Source organism: Miniopterus natalensis, chromosome 4 (assembly GCF_054644295.1).
Source record: "Miniopterus natalensis isolate mMinNat1 chromosome 4, mMinNat1.hap1, whole genome shotgun sequence".
Taxonomy (NCBI): domain Eukaryota; kingdom Metazoa; phylum Chordata; class Mammalia; order Chiroptera; family Miniopteridae; genus Miniopterus; species Miniopterus natalensis.
In genome coordinates this window covers 45,622,485-45,641,830 of record NC_142084.1, presented here as the reverse complement: position 1 = coordinate 45,641,830, position 19,346 = coordinate 45,622,485, and the positions used below count along the sequence as shown (strand labels likewise).

The 19,346-nt window shown below is 39.1% G+C and overlaps 1 protein-coding gene across 1 annotated transcript; it reads left to right on the top strand.

Annotated features, from left to right (window-relative positions):
* Positions 1–9,612: 9,612 nt before the first annotated feature.
* On the top strand, positions 9,613–17,851 carry FGA (fibrinogen alpha chain). Its single transcript, XM_016197803.2, has 6 exons — positions 9,613–9,754; positions 11,673–11,798; positions 12,283–12,466; positions 14,513–14,658; positions 15,267–16,296; positions 17,142–17,851. Exons 1-6 carry the CDS (start codon positions 9,671–9,673, stop codon positions 17,849–17,851), a joined length of 2,280 nt encoding a protein of 759 aa, XP_016053289.2. The 5' UTR covers positions 9,613–9,670.
* Positions 17,852–19,346: the final 1,495 nt, after the last annotated feature.

Genomic DNA, 19,346 nt, shown 5'->3' with positions numbered 1-19,346 from the left:
AAACAAGATACGTGGTGCCTTTTATTTCCTTCAACTTAGTAATTACAGTTGGGCAATCATCAGTAGTTGCCGAGTCCTCAATTTACATTAAACATTATACCTTCCTCTTGGGGAATTATGAAAAATAAAAAATAAAAAATAGACATGGCTTGTGCCCTCCAGGGGATATAAGGTAAGCACAGAAAAATACAGTAACCCAAAGTGACAAAATTTGATATAAAAACATAAACACAAGTCACAATCACGTAACTAAGGTTCAGAGTCCCCAGAGCGCAGCTGGAGACAGAGGGCTGTCTGGGAATCCTCCTGGGGGGCCTCGGGCTCCAGACTCCTGTGGCGGCTGTGGGCCCTCTGCAGGACTGGAACTCAGAGCAGGGAGCTTTCGGGAACAACCTGCTCAGTCCCTCAGGGGAAACACTGAGGTCAGCAGAGCAGAGCCATTACTTCATTCCGAATCTAGGGATGTGGAGTTAGCAGCCAGAGATCAGGGGGCACCAGCTTTCTGTAAGGAATAGTTAAACCTACAGAAGTCGGCGTAAGACTGACCTTGTAAAGTAATTGCCTAATTCTATGAGGGGAGGATCAGGTTGTTCTGAAATCCTGAGTTTTGACTTTGGATTCTCTTCTTTTCCACAGTTTCTTTCCTAATTCTCTCACCTCCTTGCTCTCATGAGTCCCGATTTTAAAATATCTTATTGAGATAAAAGCAGCGAACAGCCAGCCAGGTGCTTGCGAGGCTTTGGGCAACAGGAATGCTCGTTCAGTTTGCAGCACTCGCTAATTCATGTGTCCATGAAGCATGCGTGCCACTAACGTGTATGGAGTGCCTTCAGGTCCCGGCCACTGTGCTGGGGATTGGGGACACAGTGCCCGCAGTACCCTGCTCTCCTCCCGACCTCTCAAGCCCACCCAGCTCCCGAGTTGCAAAAACCCAGTAACTCATCCCCCGGTCTTCCTTGTTCCCCCCGCCCCTCGTCATCAAGCCTGTCAAATCCACCGCCTAAATATTTATTGTATTCATTTCCTTTTATAAACACACTGCCACATTCTAGATGAGATATACAGCATCTCTTGCCAGGATAATGGCAGTCACCTTCCTGTCCTCCTCAGTGCCTCTGACCTTGCCTGCCCCCCCCCTTCATGCCCCAAACTCCTTCTAAACTCAGAATACATGCAGTGTACCCTGTAAAGTCCTTTAGGTGAGAAATTTGGTCATAGATAGGAAGGCTTATACAAATATTAATAACTTTTGATGCAATAATAACACATCAGTGATTTAGCCCAAGAAAATTATTTTTGAAAAAGAAAATACCTTTACAAGATCTCAGAAATGTGAATATAGCCACATATTTAAGAAAAGTGGGAAACTTAGAAATTATTTAGCAGTGGAAGAATGAACAAGCAAGTTAGCTTATTAGCACAATGGAACAGAAAGCAGTGATTACATAGTAAGCATTATGTCTCAGCATGAACATGGAAACATTCACAAAATAAAAAGTGAAATTTTAAGATGAAAAATAATTCTACAATGATACTATAAAAAGTATATGTGCATATACATTTTAAACAAAGTATAATTTTGACATATATGCATTATTTGTACATATTTGTTCTCCCCCAACCAATATATAATGTAAAATTTAATAAAAATACATAACACAAAATAAATATAAAGAAGTCCAAAAGTTTCTGGTTTTTTCCATGGTCACTTGTTCAATGCTCTTTCTAAAATATTAATTATAATATTTTTCAAAAAAATATTATCATAGGCCTCCTAACTTTCTCTTTATACATCTCTGCATTGCTTGGCTTGGTATAATGAATACATATTAATTTTGTAGTTAATTTCAAAACCCACTGAGGTAGAGAAAAACTGATGAACTTCAAAATTCTACTTGCTTAGTTATTGATATGCAGTGCTAAACCTTGAAGGGCTACAGTTTAAGAATTAAAGCATAAGATATACTTCCAGACTCAAATGAATCATGTCTCCACAAATAAAATGGAAATTGAAATGATTATTTTGATAAATCAACTTTTAGAAATCTACTTTTAAGTGAAACAAAGAGTTTGGAGCCTCATAGACATAGATCATTTTTCTTCACAGCTCAAATCACAAGTAACCCTTATTCAACCCTTCCCTTTACTTTCCCTTGGCATAAAAAAAAAAAACTCCAGTCACTATAAATTAGGGAGGCTGAGTACAAAGCAATGTGCGTAGTTACACACTTTAAAAAACCTACAGATTGAAACTTCCAAGAAGGAGGGCATAGGTGTAGATGTATGGATACCATGACTACAGGTCATGCAACTACAGGGCAGAGTCATTTAATCACCAGACAGGAGCAATCATTCACTGGGCAAATATTAAGATTTCAAAATACACCTCTGAAGTGTTATATCTTTTTTTCAATTTTCCTCTGTTTAGCAGTTATACTTTAAAGGCTACCTTTCAGATTTATGGGTGGGTTGAAAAATGAGTGGAAAATGAAGATATATAAGTGCAGACAACATATTTGAGATCTTTACAAAATCTAAAATTCTTTAACTATGACTCTAACCAGTGTAAACTAACCAAGGCATTTATAGTAGGTATCTTTGGTTTGTTTAGATCAGGAGTGGAGAAACTTTTTTCTACCAAGGGCCATTGGATATTTATAACATCATTCACGGCCATAAAAAATCATCAACTTAAAAATTAGCTATGTAAAAAGCTCCTAGATTTATTGAATTTTGAGTCCTACCTGGGTTTGCCTTGGCAGGACCAGACCAAATGATTTCACGGGCCCTATACGGCCTGTGGGCCGGAGGTTCCTCACCCCTGGATTTTAGATGATAAGAATGAAAAAGCAAAGTGCACATTTAATCCTGGGGAAAACATATCTACCTGATGGTTTCTTAATGGTTTGATGTAGCTCAAAAAAGGAGGGGAGGAAAGAATTAATGATAATAACATGAGTTAAAGTAGATGGGATATAATGAATTCGTGACAAAGAGACCAAAGGTGTGCAAAGACTGTTTCATGTTCCTTTCTGCTGTGTGTGTGTGTGCGTGTGTGTGTGCGCGCATGCATGTGTGCGTCCCGCAGAGCTAGAAGGTGAGCGAGGCATACGCCTATCACACATTCTCACTCACCTGTGCTCCTGATGGGCTGAATCCTTTTTCATTAAACTTTCTTTTCTTCCCTTTGTTCCTGTAATAAACAATCGTTCGGGCAGATTTGCTGTGTTTCTTTATTTGTATGCATTTTTATAAATCATAGATTTTTCTTTTGAGCTATGTATTTTTAAATTCTATAAATGGCATTGTGCAATAAGTCAGTGTTACTCAGAATGATGGTCCTCAAATTCTTTGTTATTGGTCTATGTTAAGATAAATGAAATAATGGAAAATAATCATGTAGAAACATTTTTCCTAAATTGTGTTTGCTCTGATTATATTTAAATTACATAAAGTGTAATTTTATGTCTTTGGAATCTAATAGTAAGTATTTGGGCTTATATTTTGTATATCCTTTGTTTTTCAATTTTATTTTTCTAGTAATTAATTTTATTTTATAATCTAGTAGGCCTGTGATTGGTTAGAAATTTAATAAAACTAGTCCTTTACCACAAATACTTTAAAATATATATGTATATATCTTTATTGATTTCAGAGAGGGGAAGGGAGAGGGAGAGATAGAAACATCAATGATGAGAAAGTTATTAATCAGCTTCCTCCTGCATGCTCCCTACTGGGGATTGAGCCAAAACCCAGGCATGTGCCCTGAACCAGGAATCGAACCCTGATCTCTTGGATCATAGGTCAATGTTCAACTGCTGAGCCACACCAGCTGAGCTTCCACAAATACTTTGAGAAGCACTGCCAAGGTCTTCATTGTACTTACTTTTGCACTCAGCAGTATCCACAATTTGAGTATTTTATAATTTTTCTTGATTTCCTTTGGAAACCAAGGGTTTTAAAGTGAATATCATTTGGTTCCAAAGCTTGTGGCTTTTAAAACTCTATTTTTAATTAATACCTAAATGTATTGCATTACAGTCAGAGAACATAAACTGGATGATATTCATTCCTGAGAGAGAGAGAGAGAGAGAGAGATTTCACAAATTATTTTGGTACAAAGAAATTATCAGAGAATTCATTGATCCCATAAAAGTGTATATCATTATAGCCTGTCTACAATAATGATCTACATAACAGAAAACTACTAATATTTTTCCTTTAAGAAGGAAAACAAACAAAGATGGACAAATACTTATTGGCCTTGTAAACATGGTCCTGTAGCCATGGTCAATTATGAACATTAAAAATAGGTTTGACCATTGGCCTGTAGAACACTCGTCTGTATCAGGTTTGAAAACCTTTTGGGAAGACTGGCACTATTTCAAACTCTTGCTCATCTCAGTTTCTTTGGGAAATATTTAAAGTGACAAATGAATTCAGGATCATGGCATTGAATCAAGTCTATGATTGGGTCAAAAACATGTTTCCTAAATGGCAATCCAGTATCCTTGTCCCTCACTCCCACTTCCCAGGTCCTCATCCAGATTTTGGTCTACTGGTAGCTTAAAAAACACAAGTGACCTGAGGTAGATGGGAGCCCTCTCTAGATAAATTTGAATGTTGACTCTCCCTAGATAAACAGAGTAAGCAGATTCTGCCCTGTGATGAAAGTGGCCTCTTTTAAATCCTCAGGGGCAAATAGTTAAAGTGTGACATAAAAAAATACATAACAACATTTAAGAGGCCTTGAACAGAACATTTTTTTCTTCCTAATTTACTCTCCTTACATGACAAAGCTGTGGCATGACTCAAATGACATAACATATGAAATTGCTCCAGACACAAAGACAAAACAAAATTGAATTGTTTTTTGCTGTTAAGATTGGTATTTTTATATAAGATTTGAATCCAATGTTTGTTAAGTTTGGAAATATAGTTATAAAACTTTAATATTTTTGTTTATTTTTAATAAACTTTCCATTTCAGAACACTTGTTTTTTATTTACAGAAAAGTTTTAAAGATACTATAATTTCCTATACCCATCACCCAGTTTCCTCTAATGTTAGCATCTTACACCACCATGGTTATTTGTCAGAACTAAGAAACCAGCTCATAGTTACTCTTTTCTAACTTCCACACTTCATTCATATTTCACCAGTCTTTATGCTAATGTCTTTTCTCTGTTCTAGGATCTCATCCAGGATACGTTACATTTAGTTGTCACATCTCCTTAGCTTTGGTAACAGTTTCTTAGTCTTCCTTGTTTTGCATGACCTTGACTGCTTAGAGGAGTACATTCTGGTACACTGGTCCAGTATTTTGTAAAATGTCCCTCAGTTTGGGTTTCTCTGCTGTTAGTCTCCATAACTTTTTGTTAAATGTTATCTAAGCAGAATTTTACTCAAACGCCTTCTGTAAGTTGCCTTGGTTTTACTCTAGAACAGTCCATTAAAAATAGGTTCCAATAAGAATTACAGAGAATTAAATGAATCTTGGTATTCCATAATTTTCATATAATTCCTTACTATGGACATAGTCTTAGGACCTTACACATGCTGGTTCCCCAGATCTCAGTCCTATTAGTTGCTCTTGCACAGATCATCATACAAACTCATTCACCTTTCACAGGAAGCAGCTTGGTTAATAACAAACTTTTACAACACCCTTGAAATCAGGACACAGGTAGAGAGAATAAGACAAAGCTCAATAGCCTTGCCAATATGTTCCAGGTAATCCTTTAGAGGTCAGCGGCTGTTGTAAATACCTGAGGCACAGGCCCTGAAGGAGTATTGTAAGTGCCAGAATCTCCTAAATTTTTATAATTCCTGCATTTCAAACTTTAGAAATTAATTTTAGTCCTTTCCAATTGTGCATTTTATACATTCTAGCAAAATATTTCCTGTCAAAGTACCATTACTTTCTTGCCATTATAACAATAATAAATGTACATATTCATATAGATTTTTATGCTAGAAGACACAATGAGTATTTTTCAAGAGAATCTTTTTTTTTGGCCAACATTAAATCTGATATTTTAAGGAACATTTTACACAAAGTGTAACAGAAAACGGTGCAGAACTGAGATGTCGCTTCCCGCTCTGTGTTCTAACAGCATTTTGAATATACCTCACAGAAGTCTTTCCATTGTTTTGGATTAGTGAAACATGGAATTGCAGATATTCATCATTTTGATCTACAAAAATGGTAATTTTCTAGTTTGACTTCTTAGCTGCATATGTACTTGATTTGCTCACCAATTGTAAGCAACTTGAGGTACGAGGCTGTCCATTCTTTCCCTTTCTATCTCAAGAGCATAGCAAGCCGGACTGGCAACTAATAAACGTACAATAAATGGTGGTTACATTTAAATGAATGGATGAGAGGGTAAACTGCTCTCAGAATTCAATACATTAAATATCACTCGGTAAAGAACAGGATGTTCCTTCACTGCCCTGGGATGTACGTCCCAGGAAAGGACAAATGCCCCATTCAAAAGAAAGCGGAGGGGTTTTGTTCATTTTTGTTTTGTCTGTATTACTAAGTTCTATCTACACAATGGCAAATATTTAGATGGCTGGATACATATTTTACTCTTCATGTGTAAATTTTCATGGGTAGATAGTTTAAAACTGAAACATACTGACAGCTATAGAATTTCTATTCTTTTTACACACATTAGATACCATACAAATAAAAACTATTCCAGTCCTGCCAGATGCGACGGTGTAACAAATGTGCGAATCCCAGCATCTAAACACTTAGAATTTGTGGAACTTTATATTAATTTCAAAAGGATAAGTAAATGAAACATCCTTTTCTTTAGAACAAAGGAAAAGAAGACATAGTCCTCTTTGAGAAAAATGCAGAGATTGTGGCTTAAGAAACAGGAAATTGCTCAAATTCTTTTTCCCATTTGTAAAAATATTCTTATTGTCACATGCTTTGAAAAGGATACTCCTGTTATTATTTGTTGCCTGGTCATCTGCATGGCTTTCTGTCTAAACAAAACCTACTTTTTGGGTTCGTCGTTCAGGGGACGGGGAGACCAGTCTGGGGCTCGGGGCAGTGCCAGGTCAAGAGAGCGCGCCACCCAAGTCCCTGGTTAGGAAATTCTGGCCCTGGTGAGCCAGAATTTCTAGCATGGAAACTTTCTAGTTTGCAGCATTGGGACATTCTAGGAACTGGAAAAGCTACCATTCCTGGGGCTCATAATTTATATAGCCCTCATGCAATACCTCACAACAGCCCTGCAAAATAAATCTTGTCATATTTATTACTACATGCTTGCCTAGCATTGGACTAGAGAGTGTGTTGTGGTTTCATTAAGCTTAGTGTGAGGGAGACATGAAATAAACAACTTTCCAAATAGCTACTGTCCAGCAGTGGTAAAGTACCAGGCTAATGGAATAGCACCTGAGACTGGCTGCTCTTAGGATAGAGTGGTCAAGGAGGGCCTCTCTGAAGAGGTGCCATCCGAGCAGAGGCCTGGACAAAGTATGGAAGTGAGATGTGCTAATACTTGAGGGAACCATGGAACGGCAAGGATGACGCCTTGAAGTCATACCTTGGTAATGCCCTGACATGGCACCAGAGCGGTGGGACTCAGTCAGAATGCTTTCTGTTAACCTACTTCCAAGCAGGTCGTGTCCAATAAAATCACCTGAAGTCCACCAGGTTACTCTCTGGGGATTTCTTCCACATACATGTTCACCTACCAAGAAGGGGACTTCCTGTGGGCAGAGGAAAACACCTGAGGAAGTGAAGTCTCTCAAATTCCTTCCCAGGCCTGATGTTTTGCCAGCTCAGCCACTGTAAAGGAGTGTGACTCAGCTTTCCCTGGAATCATTGCCCTGCTGAGCCAGGATGGGGCTCTCGGGTTCCCGCTGAGCTCCGCAGCTGCCTCTGGGAATCCAAGGAGACCACATAAGGGGTGACCTTGATCAGACAAAGAACTTTCCATGTACCAAGCGGTGAAGGAGGGCTCTGCCTTGTACCTGGGCTTTCATCCGTTTGTAGCAAGATTCACATGCCTACGGGGCCTGAGGAGGCAGTGGGTCAGCTTAACAGTAGAAGCCACTTATGCTTTTTTGCTCAGTTGAGGACCCACACCTTTTAGGGAGAATATAAAGACCAATAAAAATGTTGATTATCAGGTTTATAGTCCAGGGGAGGAGATGGACAAGACACTTACAGCGCTAAACACCACAAGTGGCACATGCTCTAAAGGAGTTTGGAAGAACAAGAGGTGGTTTCCATCTGGAGAGATGAAGCCAGAGACTATGTAGTGTGTCCAGCAAGTGCCCAGCACTTAGTCATCACTCAATAAATATCAGCTGTCACTATGACCGGGGCTGGCTGTGCACAGGAAGCAGAATTGGAGGCAAGGCAAGATTGCTAGGCATATAGGACATCCAGTGAAATACGCCTTTCAGATGAACAAAAAAATGTTTTTGGTATAAATATGTCCCACATATTGCATGGGACATATGTATATGAAAATGTGTTTGTTCTTTATCTGAAATTCAAATTTAAATGAACAGCCTGTGTTGTTGGGTTTTTTTGTAATCCTCACTCGAGGATATTTTTTCCATTGCTTTTCAAAGAGAGTGGAAGAGAGAAAGAGAGAGAGGGAAAGACACCGCAATGTGAGAGAGACACATGGATTGGATGCCTCCCTCACACGCCCTGACCAGGGCCGGGGATCAAGTCTGCAACCGGGGCACATGCCCTTGGCCAGAATCAAACCCAAGACCCTTCAGTCTGCGGGGTGATGCTCTACCCACAGCACCAAACCAGCGAGGGTGGCACTCTGGTTTTTTATCTAGCAATTTTCATGTCAAAGGAAAACTTTGAGATGGAGACGAAGTGCGGGTAAATTAGCATGTCCAAAGGCACAGAAACTCGAAAGAAATGGTGTTTTTCATGGCAATGTTCTTCAATAATTGTTAAGACTTACTGAGTACTGCTCTTAGCCCGCGTGGCAATCACTGTTCTCACGGCTTTGCAGGGATTCATTCATTTATTCTTTATAAAAACATGTGTGGTAGGTTATCATTATCCTCATTTTAAAAATGAGGAGTCTGAGACATAAAGAGGTAACGTGTCCAGGAGCTCAGAAATGAGAAATGGTGCAGCTGAGATTATGAACCTGGGATGTTTGGAATCAGGGGACTGCTGTCTTAACCGTTTTGGATGGAGGAAAATTATCTGTTCACAGTAAGATTTTAGATGGCTTTCAGTCATTTTTTAAAAATCCGATCATCCAACCGTCATTCTCACATAAAGTGAAATATCGCTTGTGAAACCTCTGCTTCACAGCGGGCTGCCGCCGGCCTGCCCCTGCGCTCTCCCCGGGCCATCAGGCGCTCAAACCCGGGGTGCGCTCCTCCGGTCCCGTTTGGATTTCCAAAGTCGCCTTGTTCCTGGAATGTGGGCTCTGCCTCTGTCGGCTGCCACCTTTGCAACAGCTTATTGGAAGCAAACAAGCTTCCAATTGAGCAAGAACTTCTGGGACACCAACCTTGGAGAAGGAACAGGGAGTGTAGAGTATCTGTTGACCATCTAAACAGGACCAAGATAATGATTAATTAAATCTCCTGCAGGTTTAAATGAGATGGGAACTGGGAGTGGAAACAATCCTCCTTCCTCACAGCTGGAGTGCTCCTCATGAGCCAGCCCCCCTCCCCTGCAAGAAAGATGTATTCCATGAGGATCTTCTGTCTGGTCCTGAGCGTGGCAGGCACAGTTTGGGTATGGTTGCCTTTATTTTCTCTCCTTGCTTTCTCTCGGGTGTTTATTTCATAAAGAGCTTGCAGGTCTGAGTCAGCATTATGTATGTCCTCATACACTGTTAGCTCTCTCAGCTCCAGGCCATGGAGGCAAGTTCCCAGATGGGCCAAACATATGACCCTAAGAGGGCAACTTAGGGGGAGCAAAGTGTATACATCCAAAGGGGAAGCTTTAACATCTGTAACTCAGGCTTACAACATTGCTGTTGTTTTTTTAAAGGGAAGATATCTTTGCCGTCTTTGTTGCTATAAAGCCTCTAGATAGTTAATGCTAGTCAACAGAACAAAACATTCGCATAAGTTTTAAAAATGTAATTATTATTTTCTTGCTATTTGTCCAGAATAAGAAAAACAGTGTTTAATATAGTTTTTCTGAAAGGTGGTTTTTGTTTTTCTTTTAAGACAAATACAAAGCAAATTAGTTATCTTTGCAAATATATTACAAAGCAAAGTCAGAAAAGGCAATAAGGCAATATGCTTTTTAGAAGCCATTATATCCTTTTAAGATAATTACTAAATATTGCAACAACTTCTAAAGTTTGACTCCAGAACCCCATAGAAAAAAAGAGAAACTTTATTCAACCAGGCTTTTGAAGCACTCCAATCTTATAAAAACATGACAAATATGTTTAAAAAACTCAGTTACACCTAGGCTATGAATTATTCCAATTTATTTCTTTCCCTTCATCACTCATAAACCTTAACACCAGAGCAGAAAAACACTAAGGGTTTCTAACTTAATTTTTTCCCTTATAGCATACTAATAAGTAAACATTTTCATGAGAAATAAAACTAACATCATTTGCTAAGATGACATTTTGGATAATGCATAACTTTCAGTTATTTCTCCCTGTTATTGGCATAAATATTTAATTTTTGCCTGTTTTTATCATGCCATTTTATTCTGAAGTATGTTTGAATTTCTAATTTTATTTCTTAGACAAAAAGATTGTACTTGTTACTTTAAACAAATTGTTCTTGATTGCTTGAATTAGTATTAGTATTATTGGGGTATTTTAAAAAATTAGATGACAAATGTTAACTAATTATAAGAACAAACTATCTGAGATTAAAATAGTCATAGTAAGTTAGTAGTACATAGTAAAAATAGCTAAAGCCTAAAACCTGCATTGATTTGTTAGGATAACATCTTATAGGAAGAATATTTTTAAATCTTAATTCACCTCATAGGTTACAATAGAAAATTTTTACAATCTGTGTTTCTAATTATAAGATGTTCAACAAAGTTGTCAGCCATGGACCATTAGTTTTGCTTTCACTCTTCTTTCTCTCATTTCAAAGACAAAAGAAACTATTACATGAGTGAGCAAACTAAAAAGCATTTCTGAGTCTGAACTGGCCACATTTGTGTTCTTGGTATATATTTGCTCAAATTATGGATCCATAAGATCATAGTAGAAACTTAAAGGAGAGAGGGACATTAAGCTAAGATCATGTAGGCTTTTTCCTACTGGAACAGGAATTATAGTAGGAGAAAGAACTCTTTAAATTTTCTCATTATATATTTCTAGACATTAATGAAAATTAAAAGGTAAATTTTAACCAATTTTGTTGATTCAAATAATTTTCCTTTTATAACAGAGCCTTTAAAAGTCCTACCATTTAGTAAATGCTTTAGTGCCAAACACAGTTAAGAAATTTGTACACCAAATCTCCTTTAATTCTCACAACTTCATAAAATGGGTATTAGGATTTTCATTCTTAAGATAAGAAACTTGAAACTTGTAGAAGCCCCAAAGCTGGTACCCTTAGTCTCTGGGAAAGCCCCTCCTCTTCTTTGGGTCTGACAGGCTTGCCAGCGTCTTTTCCTTACCTGCTTACTGTTCCTTTCTTTTGTGTGTGTAAATGAATCCTTAAAGACTGCAGAGACTGATGAAGGTGAATTTTTAGCTGGAGGAGGAGGTGTGCGTGGCCCCAGAATTTCGGAAAAAATACCATCTTCCTGCAGAGAAACAGACTGGCCCTTCTGCGCTGATGAAGACTGGGTGAGCAGTGGGCCCGGGAAACAGGAGAATCCTTCCTTGTGGTGTTAGAAATGTACACAGGATGACCGACCCATTAGTTCACAAAAAACTTTTCCAATGAAAATGATCTAATAGGTCTTACATGTCAAATGAAAAAAGACAAATGAAAAGAAACCTAGTCCTGAGAGCACTATTTAAATCACCGCCCATACCCTCGTCATTAGCGGGATTACGAGGTTGGATTTGGGTTGTATATCCAGATAGATACTAGGAATCTAAATATTATGGCCTCAGGATTTCATGGGGCCTAATTTATGACTGAGGGGGCTGTCATTTCAGAATTTCTCTATGATCTCTGCCTAGTCCTCTTAAACTACTTTTAAAGCAATAGATGATCTGAAGAGATTGGGGAGGGGAGCAATAGGACCTGCATGGAAACTTTTAAAATTGTACTGAACCCAAAAGATAGATCCTGAATGTAATTTTTTTCTCTCTTCACTTTCAGAATGAAAAATGCCCTTCTGGCTGCAGGATGAAAGGGTTGATTAATGAAGTCAATCAAGATTTCACAAACAGAATATCTAAGCTCAAAAATGCACTACTTGATTATCAGAAGAAAAATAAGGACTCTAGTTCAGTGACCGTGGATTTAATAGAACTTCTGAGAAGGAATTTCGCTTCCTCTAACAGTAAGTATTACATATTTAGTGCCTTGATTTTACATCACACAACAAAACACCACCACCAAAAATTCTAAATATGGTGTCTCCTTATAGCAACTGAGATTTTATACCAAAATACTTTGTGTAGAAACATATACACTTAAGCTATAGCTGAATTATTAAGGAGGGGCTTGCAATTTTGTTGTTGTTATAATGTAAAAAAGGCCAGCTTAGAGTTGTTTAAGATCACCATGTAAGTCAAAATTTTGGATTGAAGACTGGAATTTAAGTGTTTTCTTTTCAAGGGTATATATGGAAAGTAAGATGGGCCCAACCTTTTGAGTAGGTATATTTGTTTCTGTCTTACAGAGGAGGAAACTGAAAGGTCAAGGGACTTGCCTAAATAAGCAAAGCTGTCATGTGATGATGGAGTTGGGAATTCAATCCATAGACTCCACTAAGCTGATTATACAGTTTTTTTTAAATTTAAAATATAGAGCCATGTTATAGCTTTCTCACAGGATGAGAGCTAGGTCTCATTCGGACCAGGAAACATTGGGTTTGCTTTGGGTGTGGGCAGCAAGTTTAGTGAGACCCAGTTCCTGAAGCCTTGCTGGACTCTTGATATGTTCAGGAGACACTTGACTAATTTAAAGACAGTAGTGCAGCAGTAATTGGCAAGTGAGTGATCCTGTTGACCTAAAAATAACAAAAACAAAAAAACAAACCTTAGGAACAATATCAAATCTATAGATAGGAAGAAAACCTCAGTAAGAAAATCCTGGAATACATTTCCCGGTACACCATGTGTGGCAAACAAGAAAAAAATTACAAGGCATACCAAAAGGCAAAAAGCACACATTAAAGAGGCAGAACAAGCACCAGAACCAGACACAGCAGGGGGTTTGGAATTATTAGACTGGGAGTTTCAGTCAAATATGACTAATATGCTAAGGATTCTAATGAATAAAGTAGACAGCATGTCCATGCCATAGCATGGGCAATGTAAGCAGAGAAGTGGAAATCCCAAGGAAGAACTAAAAAGAAATGCTAGAGATAACAGACAGTATAACAGAAATGAAGAATGCCTATGATAGGCTCACTAGGACACCGGACACGGCTGAGAGGACACATCAATAGAACCCTCAAAAGCCTATACATTCATTTTTTTAAAAAATATATCTTTATTGATTTCAGAGAGAGGAAAGGAGGGGGAGAGAGAGATAGAAACATCAATGATGAGAGGGTCATTGGTCGAGCCCACAACCCGGGCATGTGCCCTGACCGGGAATCGAACCCCGATCGCCTGGATCCTAGGTCGACGCTCAACCGCTGAGCCACGCCCGGCCAGGCTATGTTCATTTTTATACATTAGTTCAAATCCATAGAATGTACACCACCAAGAGTGAGCCTTAAGGTAAACTACGGGAGTTGGGTGATATGATGTATCAATGTAGATTCATACTTGGTTAAAAAAAAAAGGAAAAAGACCATTCTGATCTGTGATGTTGATAATAAGAGAGACTATACTTGTGTGGGGGCAGTGGATATATGGGAAATCTTTGTACCTTCCTAATTTTCCTGGAAACCTAAAACTGCTCTAAAAAACGAACAATTGAATAATTGATAAACACATACACACAAAGAAATAAAAACAGAAAATTATGTGGAAAAAAAAAAGAAAATCCAGGAACATGTTCAAGTGCTGTGAGTAAGGATATGATGAAATAATTGGAATGTAAGGATATGATGAAATAACTGGAATGTGATCAAATCAATTATTTTATCTCCTAATTACACCTTTAAAATTCCAAAGAGATTTTTCTTCTGCAATTATTTGGATTACTGATTGCTGGTAGGGCATCTTAATTGACATCCATGGATGACTACAGGACATAACATTGTCCAAAAATCAAACACCTAATAGATTTGCAACTCACAAATTAAATATCCAAAGAACAAACTATTATCAAAGTAAAATGGGGAATGTTTCTAAGTAAATTTCATTCTTTTGCTGGCTATTATAAGTAAATCACCCAGCAGTTTCTTCATTATCCATATTTTCTATTTCAGACAACGGTAATACATACAACCAATTGTCTGAAGACCTGAGAAACAGACTTGAGGTCCTGAATCGCAAAGTCATAGAACAAGTACACCATATCCAACTTCTGCAGAAAAATGTCAAGGCTCAGCTGATAGAAATGAAACGACTGGAGGTAAGGAAGTGTGTGGCTCTGTCACCAGATTTCCTTATTTTTGAATAGCAGGGAAATGGAAGGAGATAGTCATTCACTGAATGCCTGCTATATGTAGAGCAAAGTGTTATATCTCTCTTATCTACCTACAAAGTAAGTATTATTCCCCCACCCTACTGATGAAAAAAAAAAAAAATGGCAGTGATATTAAGTAAAATTTCCCAGGGCACATAGATTGTAAATTTCAAAATCAAATATTCAGTCCCTGCTTGTCTTATTCAAATTCCTGATATTGCCAAGCCTCCAAGTCCTCAGCTTCACTGAAGGTCACTTCATTAGTGTATCCTTTCAGAGGAAATAGCAACTTGATCTGTTTTAAGATAAATCCAAATAGTTCCTATTGCTTCTCCTGGCTAGCATTACAACACCCAGCATCTCTTCCACTGAGGATATTACATAAATGGAAAATAAAGTAGTGGTTGGTAGGTCTCCAAGTCAAAGAAATAAAAACAGCTTCCAAGAAATAAATTAACTACTAAGAACTCAATAGACATATTTTATTTCTTTATACCTACCTTTTTTTTTTCCTTTACATTTCCCCTCCTCTCCCCTCCTCTCCCCTCCTCTAGGTGGACATCGATATTAAGATCCGATCTTGCCAAGGGTCATGCAGTAGGACTGTAGTACGTACAATAGATCTACAGGACTATGATGATCAGCAGAAGCAAGTTGAACATCTCATTGCCAAAGACTTACTTCTCCCTAAATATAGACAACACTTACCACTGTTAAAAATGAGCCCAGATTCAGATTTGCTCCCCAGAGATTTCAGGAGTCAGCTTCTCAAAGCCTCTCCGGAGTGGAAGGCACTCACAGAAATGAAGCAAATGAAAATGACGATAGAAAGGTCTGGAACAGATGGGAATCCCCGAGGAGACTCTGCATCTCGTGGAACAGGATCATCACCTGAAAACCCCAGGAAACCTGCACCTGGTGGCACTGGGAATCGGAAACCTGCGGGCTCTGGACCTGGTGGTGCTGGCATTTGGAACCATGAAAGTTCTGGGCCTGAAAGTTTTAGGCCAGATAGCTCGGGGCATGGGAACACCAGGCCTGCCAACCCAGACTGGGGCACATTTACAGAGGATTCAGGAAGTGTAAGTCTGGCGACAAAGGAAAAGTCCCGCCAAACAGGTAAACTGCACACTTCTGAAGGAGATAAAGAACTTCTGATTGGTGATGAGAAGGTCACTTCTAGTGGCACAACCTACCGTCGTCAATCATGCTTTAAATCCATTACTAAGACCGTTACAGGTCCCGATGGCCGCAAAGTAGTGACGAAAGAAGTGGTCAACTCTGAAGATGGTTCTGACTGTGGGGACACAATCGACTCAGACTTCACCCGCACTTTGTCCGGCAGGGGCGGCCTAGAAGAATTCCGTCGTACTTACCCTGAGGAAGCTGATTTCTTTGAGAGTGAATCAACTGGATTAAGAGTCCCAGGTTTCACGTCATCTGAGTTAGAAAGTCTTGGGAGTAAGACCCACTCTGTGGACTCAACATCTGTCATTTTCGCAGACTTAGGGGAAACCAGCTCTCACAGTGTCAGAGGAAGTCACAGCACCAAGAGAAGCCGAGCTAAAGGTCGCACTGCCAGAGGTATCCGCACTTCTCCTTTGGGGAAGCCTTCCCTGACCCCCTAGACTAAGTTAATTATTCTTGCAATGTGCTCCCATAGCACCTTGCGCTTCTTCCCCAGCCCTCTCTCATGCTTTATTAAAACTGCACCTTTTTTGTTTGTTTTTCATACTAGACTGTAAGTTCCACGGGGGCAGAGACTTTGTCTACCATGCTCATCTTTGTATTCCCAACTGCCTGGCAGTGCAGAGGGGCACCACTCAATAAATACATGCTAAATGAACGAATCCCTCTGAAACTCGATTTTGAGTTTGTTTAACCAAATTTTTTTTACCATTCGAAATATGCCTGTTGGAATCGTCACCCAATTTATTGATCATATATTTTTTTAGAGTGGCTTTCAGTTGAAATCGAGATCAGGTTAAAAACAAGTTATATTAATGCTAAATGGTGCTCAGATATCTTTGCTGGCTACTTGCTGTTAAGTACAAGAAAAATTCCAAATCCATTGAGGAAATCCCCTTTGCAGTTTGTATGTATAAATGCCACTCATTTGCTTAGGATTCATTCCAGTGTAAGTGCATGTTTTCTCCATGGAGGGAAGGAAAGAAGGAAGGAAGAAAGGAAGGAAGGAAGGAAGGAAGGAAGGAAGGAAGGAAGGAAGGAAGGAAGGAAGGAAGGAAGGAAGGAAGGAAGGAAGGAAGGAAGGGGGAAGGAAGGGGGGAAGGAAAGGCAGGAGGGAGAGAAGAAAATAGGGAAGGAAAGGGAAGGAAGCCAGTATCTACCTTCATTTTATCTGGGCCATTCCTATCTTTGTAAAGTTAAATGAGAGTAACTTCTTCCAACCAGCTTAATTTTTTTTTTAGACTGTGATGATGTCCTCCAAACACATCCTTCAGGTGCCCAAAGTGGCCTTTTCAATATCAAGCTACCGGAATCCAGTAAGATTTTTTCAGTTTATTGCGATCAAGAGACCAATTTGGGAGGATGGCTTTTGATCCAGCAAAGGATGGATGGATCACTGAATTTTAACCGGACGTGGCAAGACTACAAGAGAGGTTTCGGCAGCCTGAATGACAAGGGGGAAGGAGAATTCTGGCTAGGCAATGAATACCTACACTTGCTAACCCTGAGGGGCTCTGTCCTTCGGGTTGAATTAGAGGACTGGGCTGGGCACCTGGCTTATGCAGAATATCACTTAAGGGTAGGCTCCGAGGCAGAAGGCTATGTCCTGCAGGTCTCCTCCTATGAAGGCACGGCAGGCGATGCTCTGATCAAGGGTTCCTTGGAGGAAGGCACAGAGTACACTTCTCACGCTGGCATGCAGTTCAGCACCTTTGACAGGGATGCAGACCGGTGGGAAGAAAACTGTGCAGAAGTCTATGGAGGAGGCTGGTGGTACAACAACTGCCAGGCGGCCAATCTCAATGGCATCTATTACCCTGGGGGCTTCTATGACCCCAGGAACAATAGTCCTTATGAGATTGAGAATGGAGTGGTCTGGGTCCCCTTCAGAGGAGAAGATTATTCCCTCAGGGCTGTCCGCATGAAAATCAGGCCCCTGGTGACCGGATAAACTGGCAGAGGGGAAGGGAGAGCTCTGTTTTGTTTAGTGAAGTGGAGGAAAAATAAGGAAGTTACAGGAGTCAAGATTATTTACAACCTAAAACAATTCCCAGGTGCTATTTTATTGTTCTTTGTACTGTAGCTAAATGTAACTGAGACATACTAGTGCTTAAAAATAAAGTTATGTGATTTTTTAAAAATCTTTAAAATAGCTCTGTGAGTTTTAAAATTTCTGTAAGGATACACCAAGGGTCATTCCCTGCACCAGAAAGAGGGAGCCTGAAAAAAGCTCCTCTCTGCAGCCCCTATGGCTATTGTTTGGAGAACTTCTCCTCCCACACATTCAAAGTCATAGGGCTATTGTAAGGTAAAACAGTTATTTCATCCATACAATTTGAATGATTTTAAACCAATATTTTAAGTTGCAAAGCACTAAGTTTAACAATGGCTGACTTTTGTAGAGTACTTTATAAAGTTCTTTTATCTCTTCTGTTAGTTTGCAAATCTAGGAAGGCAGGAGAACCATTCCTCCCTAATGGAAATAGAAATCTCGTTTTTTAAGGCTTCAGTGAAGACCGCAATTACAAGTATTCCAAAAACAGATGGCAGCTACACATTGATAAAAAATTCCCACAGCATTCATTTTACTTTATTTTTCCACCAACCATAAAGTAGTCTGTGATACATCAGTTGTTATGAAAGTAAAACATTTGTTTGAAAGCATCCCACTAAATATGAACTATACTATTCATAAATTCAACATATTTACATTGGTCAATATTTTATTTTAATCTAAGTTGCGTCTTTGATCTTGGTGGCCTTGGCTCCTGCTACCACTTTTTAACTCATATTTTCTTTTAGTGAGAACTACTTGCTATTTATTCTTGAAAAGGTATTAAAATATCCCAAGCACATTGGGATCCCAGTACATGGTCCTTAGTATCTTAGTTTCTATCACAAAGTAACTGCATCCTTCCTCCTTATAAGGAAAGAAGAGAAGGAGGGAGGGACGGAGGGACAGAGGGACGGAGGGATAGAGGAAAACAAAGAAAGATGGAAGGGGGCCAAGGCTAGGGACCAGAGCCAGGGAGCAGAGGAAAGGTGAGCACAAGAACTCGCTAATGAGTCACATACGAAGGCCCAGTATTCTTGCATTTCCTTATGTACAATTAAAAATCCTTGCTACAATAAGTGATATATCTCCAAATCTTTGCATACTTAGATAAGAACTTCTTAAGAATTAAAAGAAGCTTCATTTATTTCAGACAATGAAGTTCCATGTTATCTCTATGGCCACTGTGTTGACGCTCACACGCTTCCTCAGAATTCAATTTGGGAGTAGGAAGAATTTTATTTTCCAGAGCATCACACTATTAGGGACAGAATCAGGTCCCAAAATAAAAGTGACTCTGAATGTGAAGGGCCATTCATTTCTCATTTATTTTGAAGGCTTAGAGTTTATTAATAAAAAATAGGTAACTTCTTTTTAAGAAACAATAGCCAAT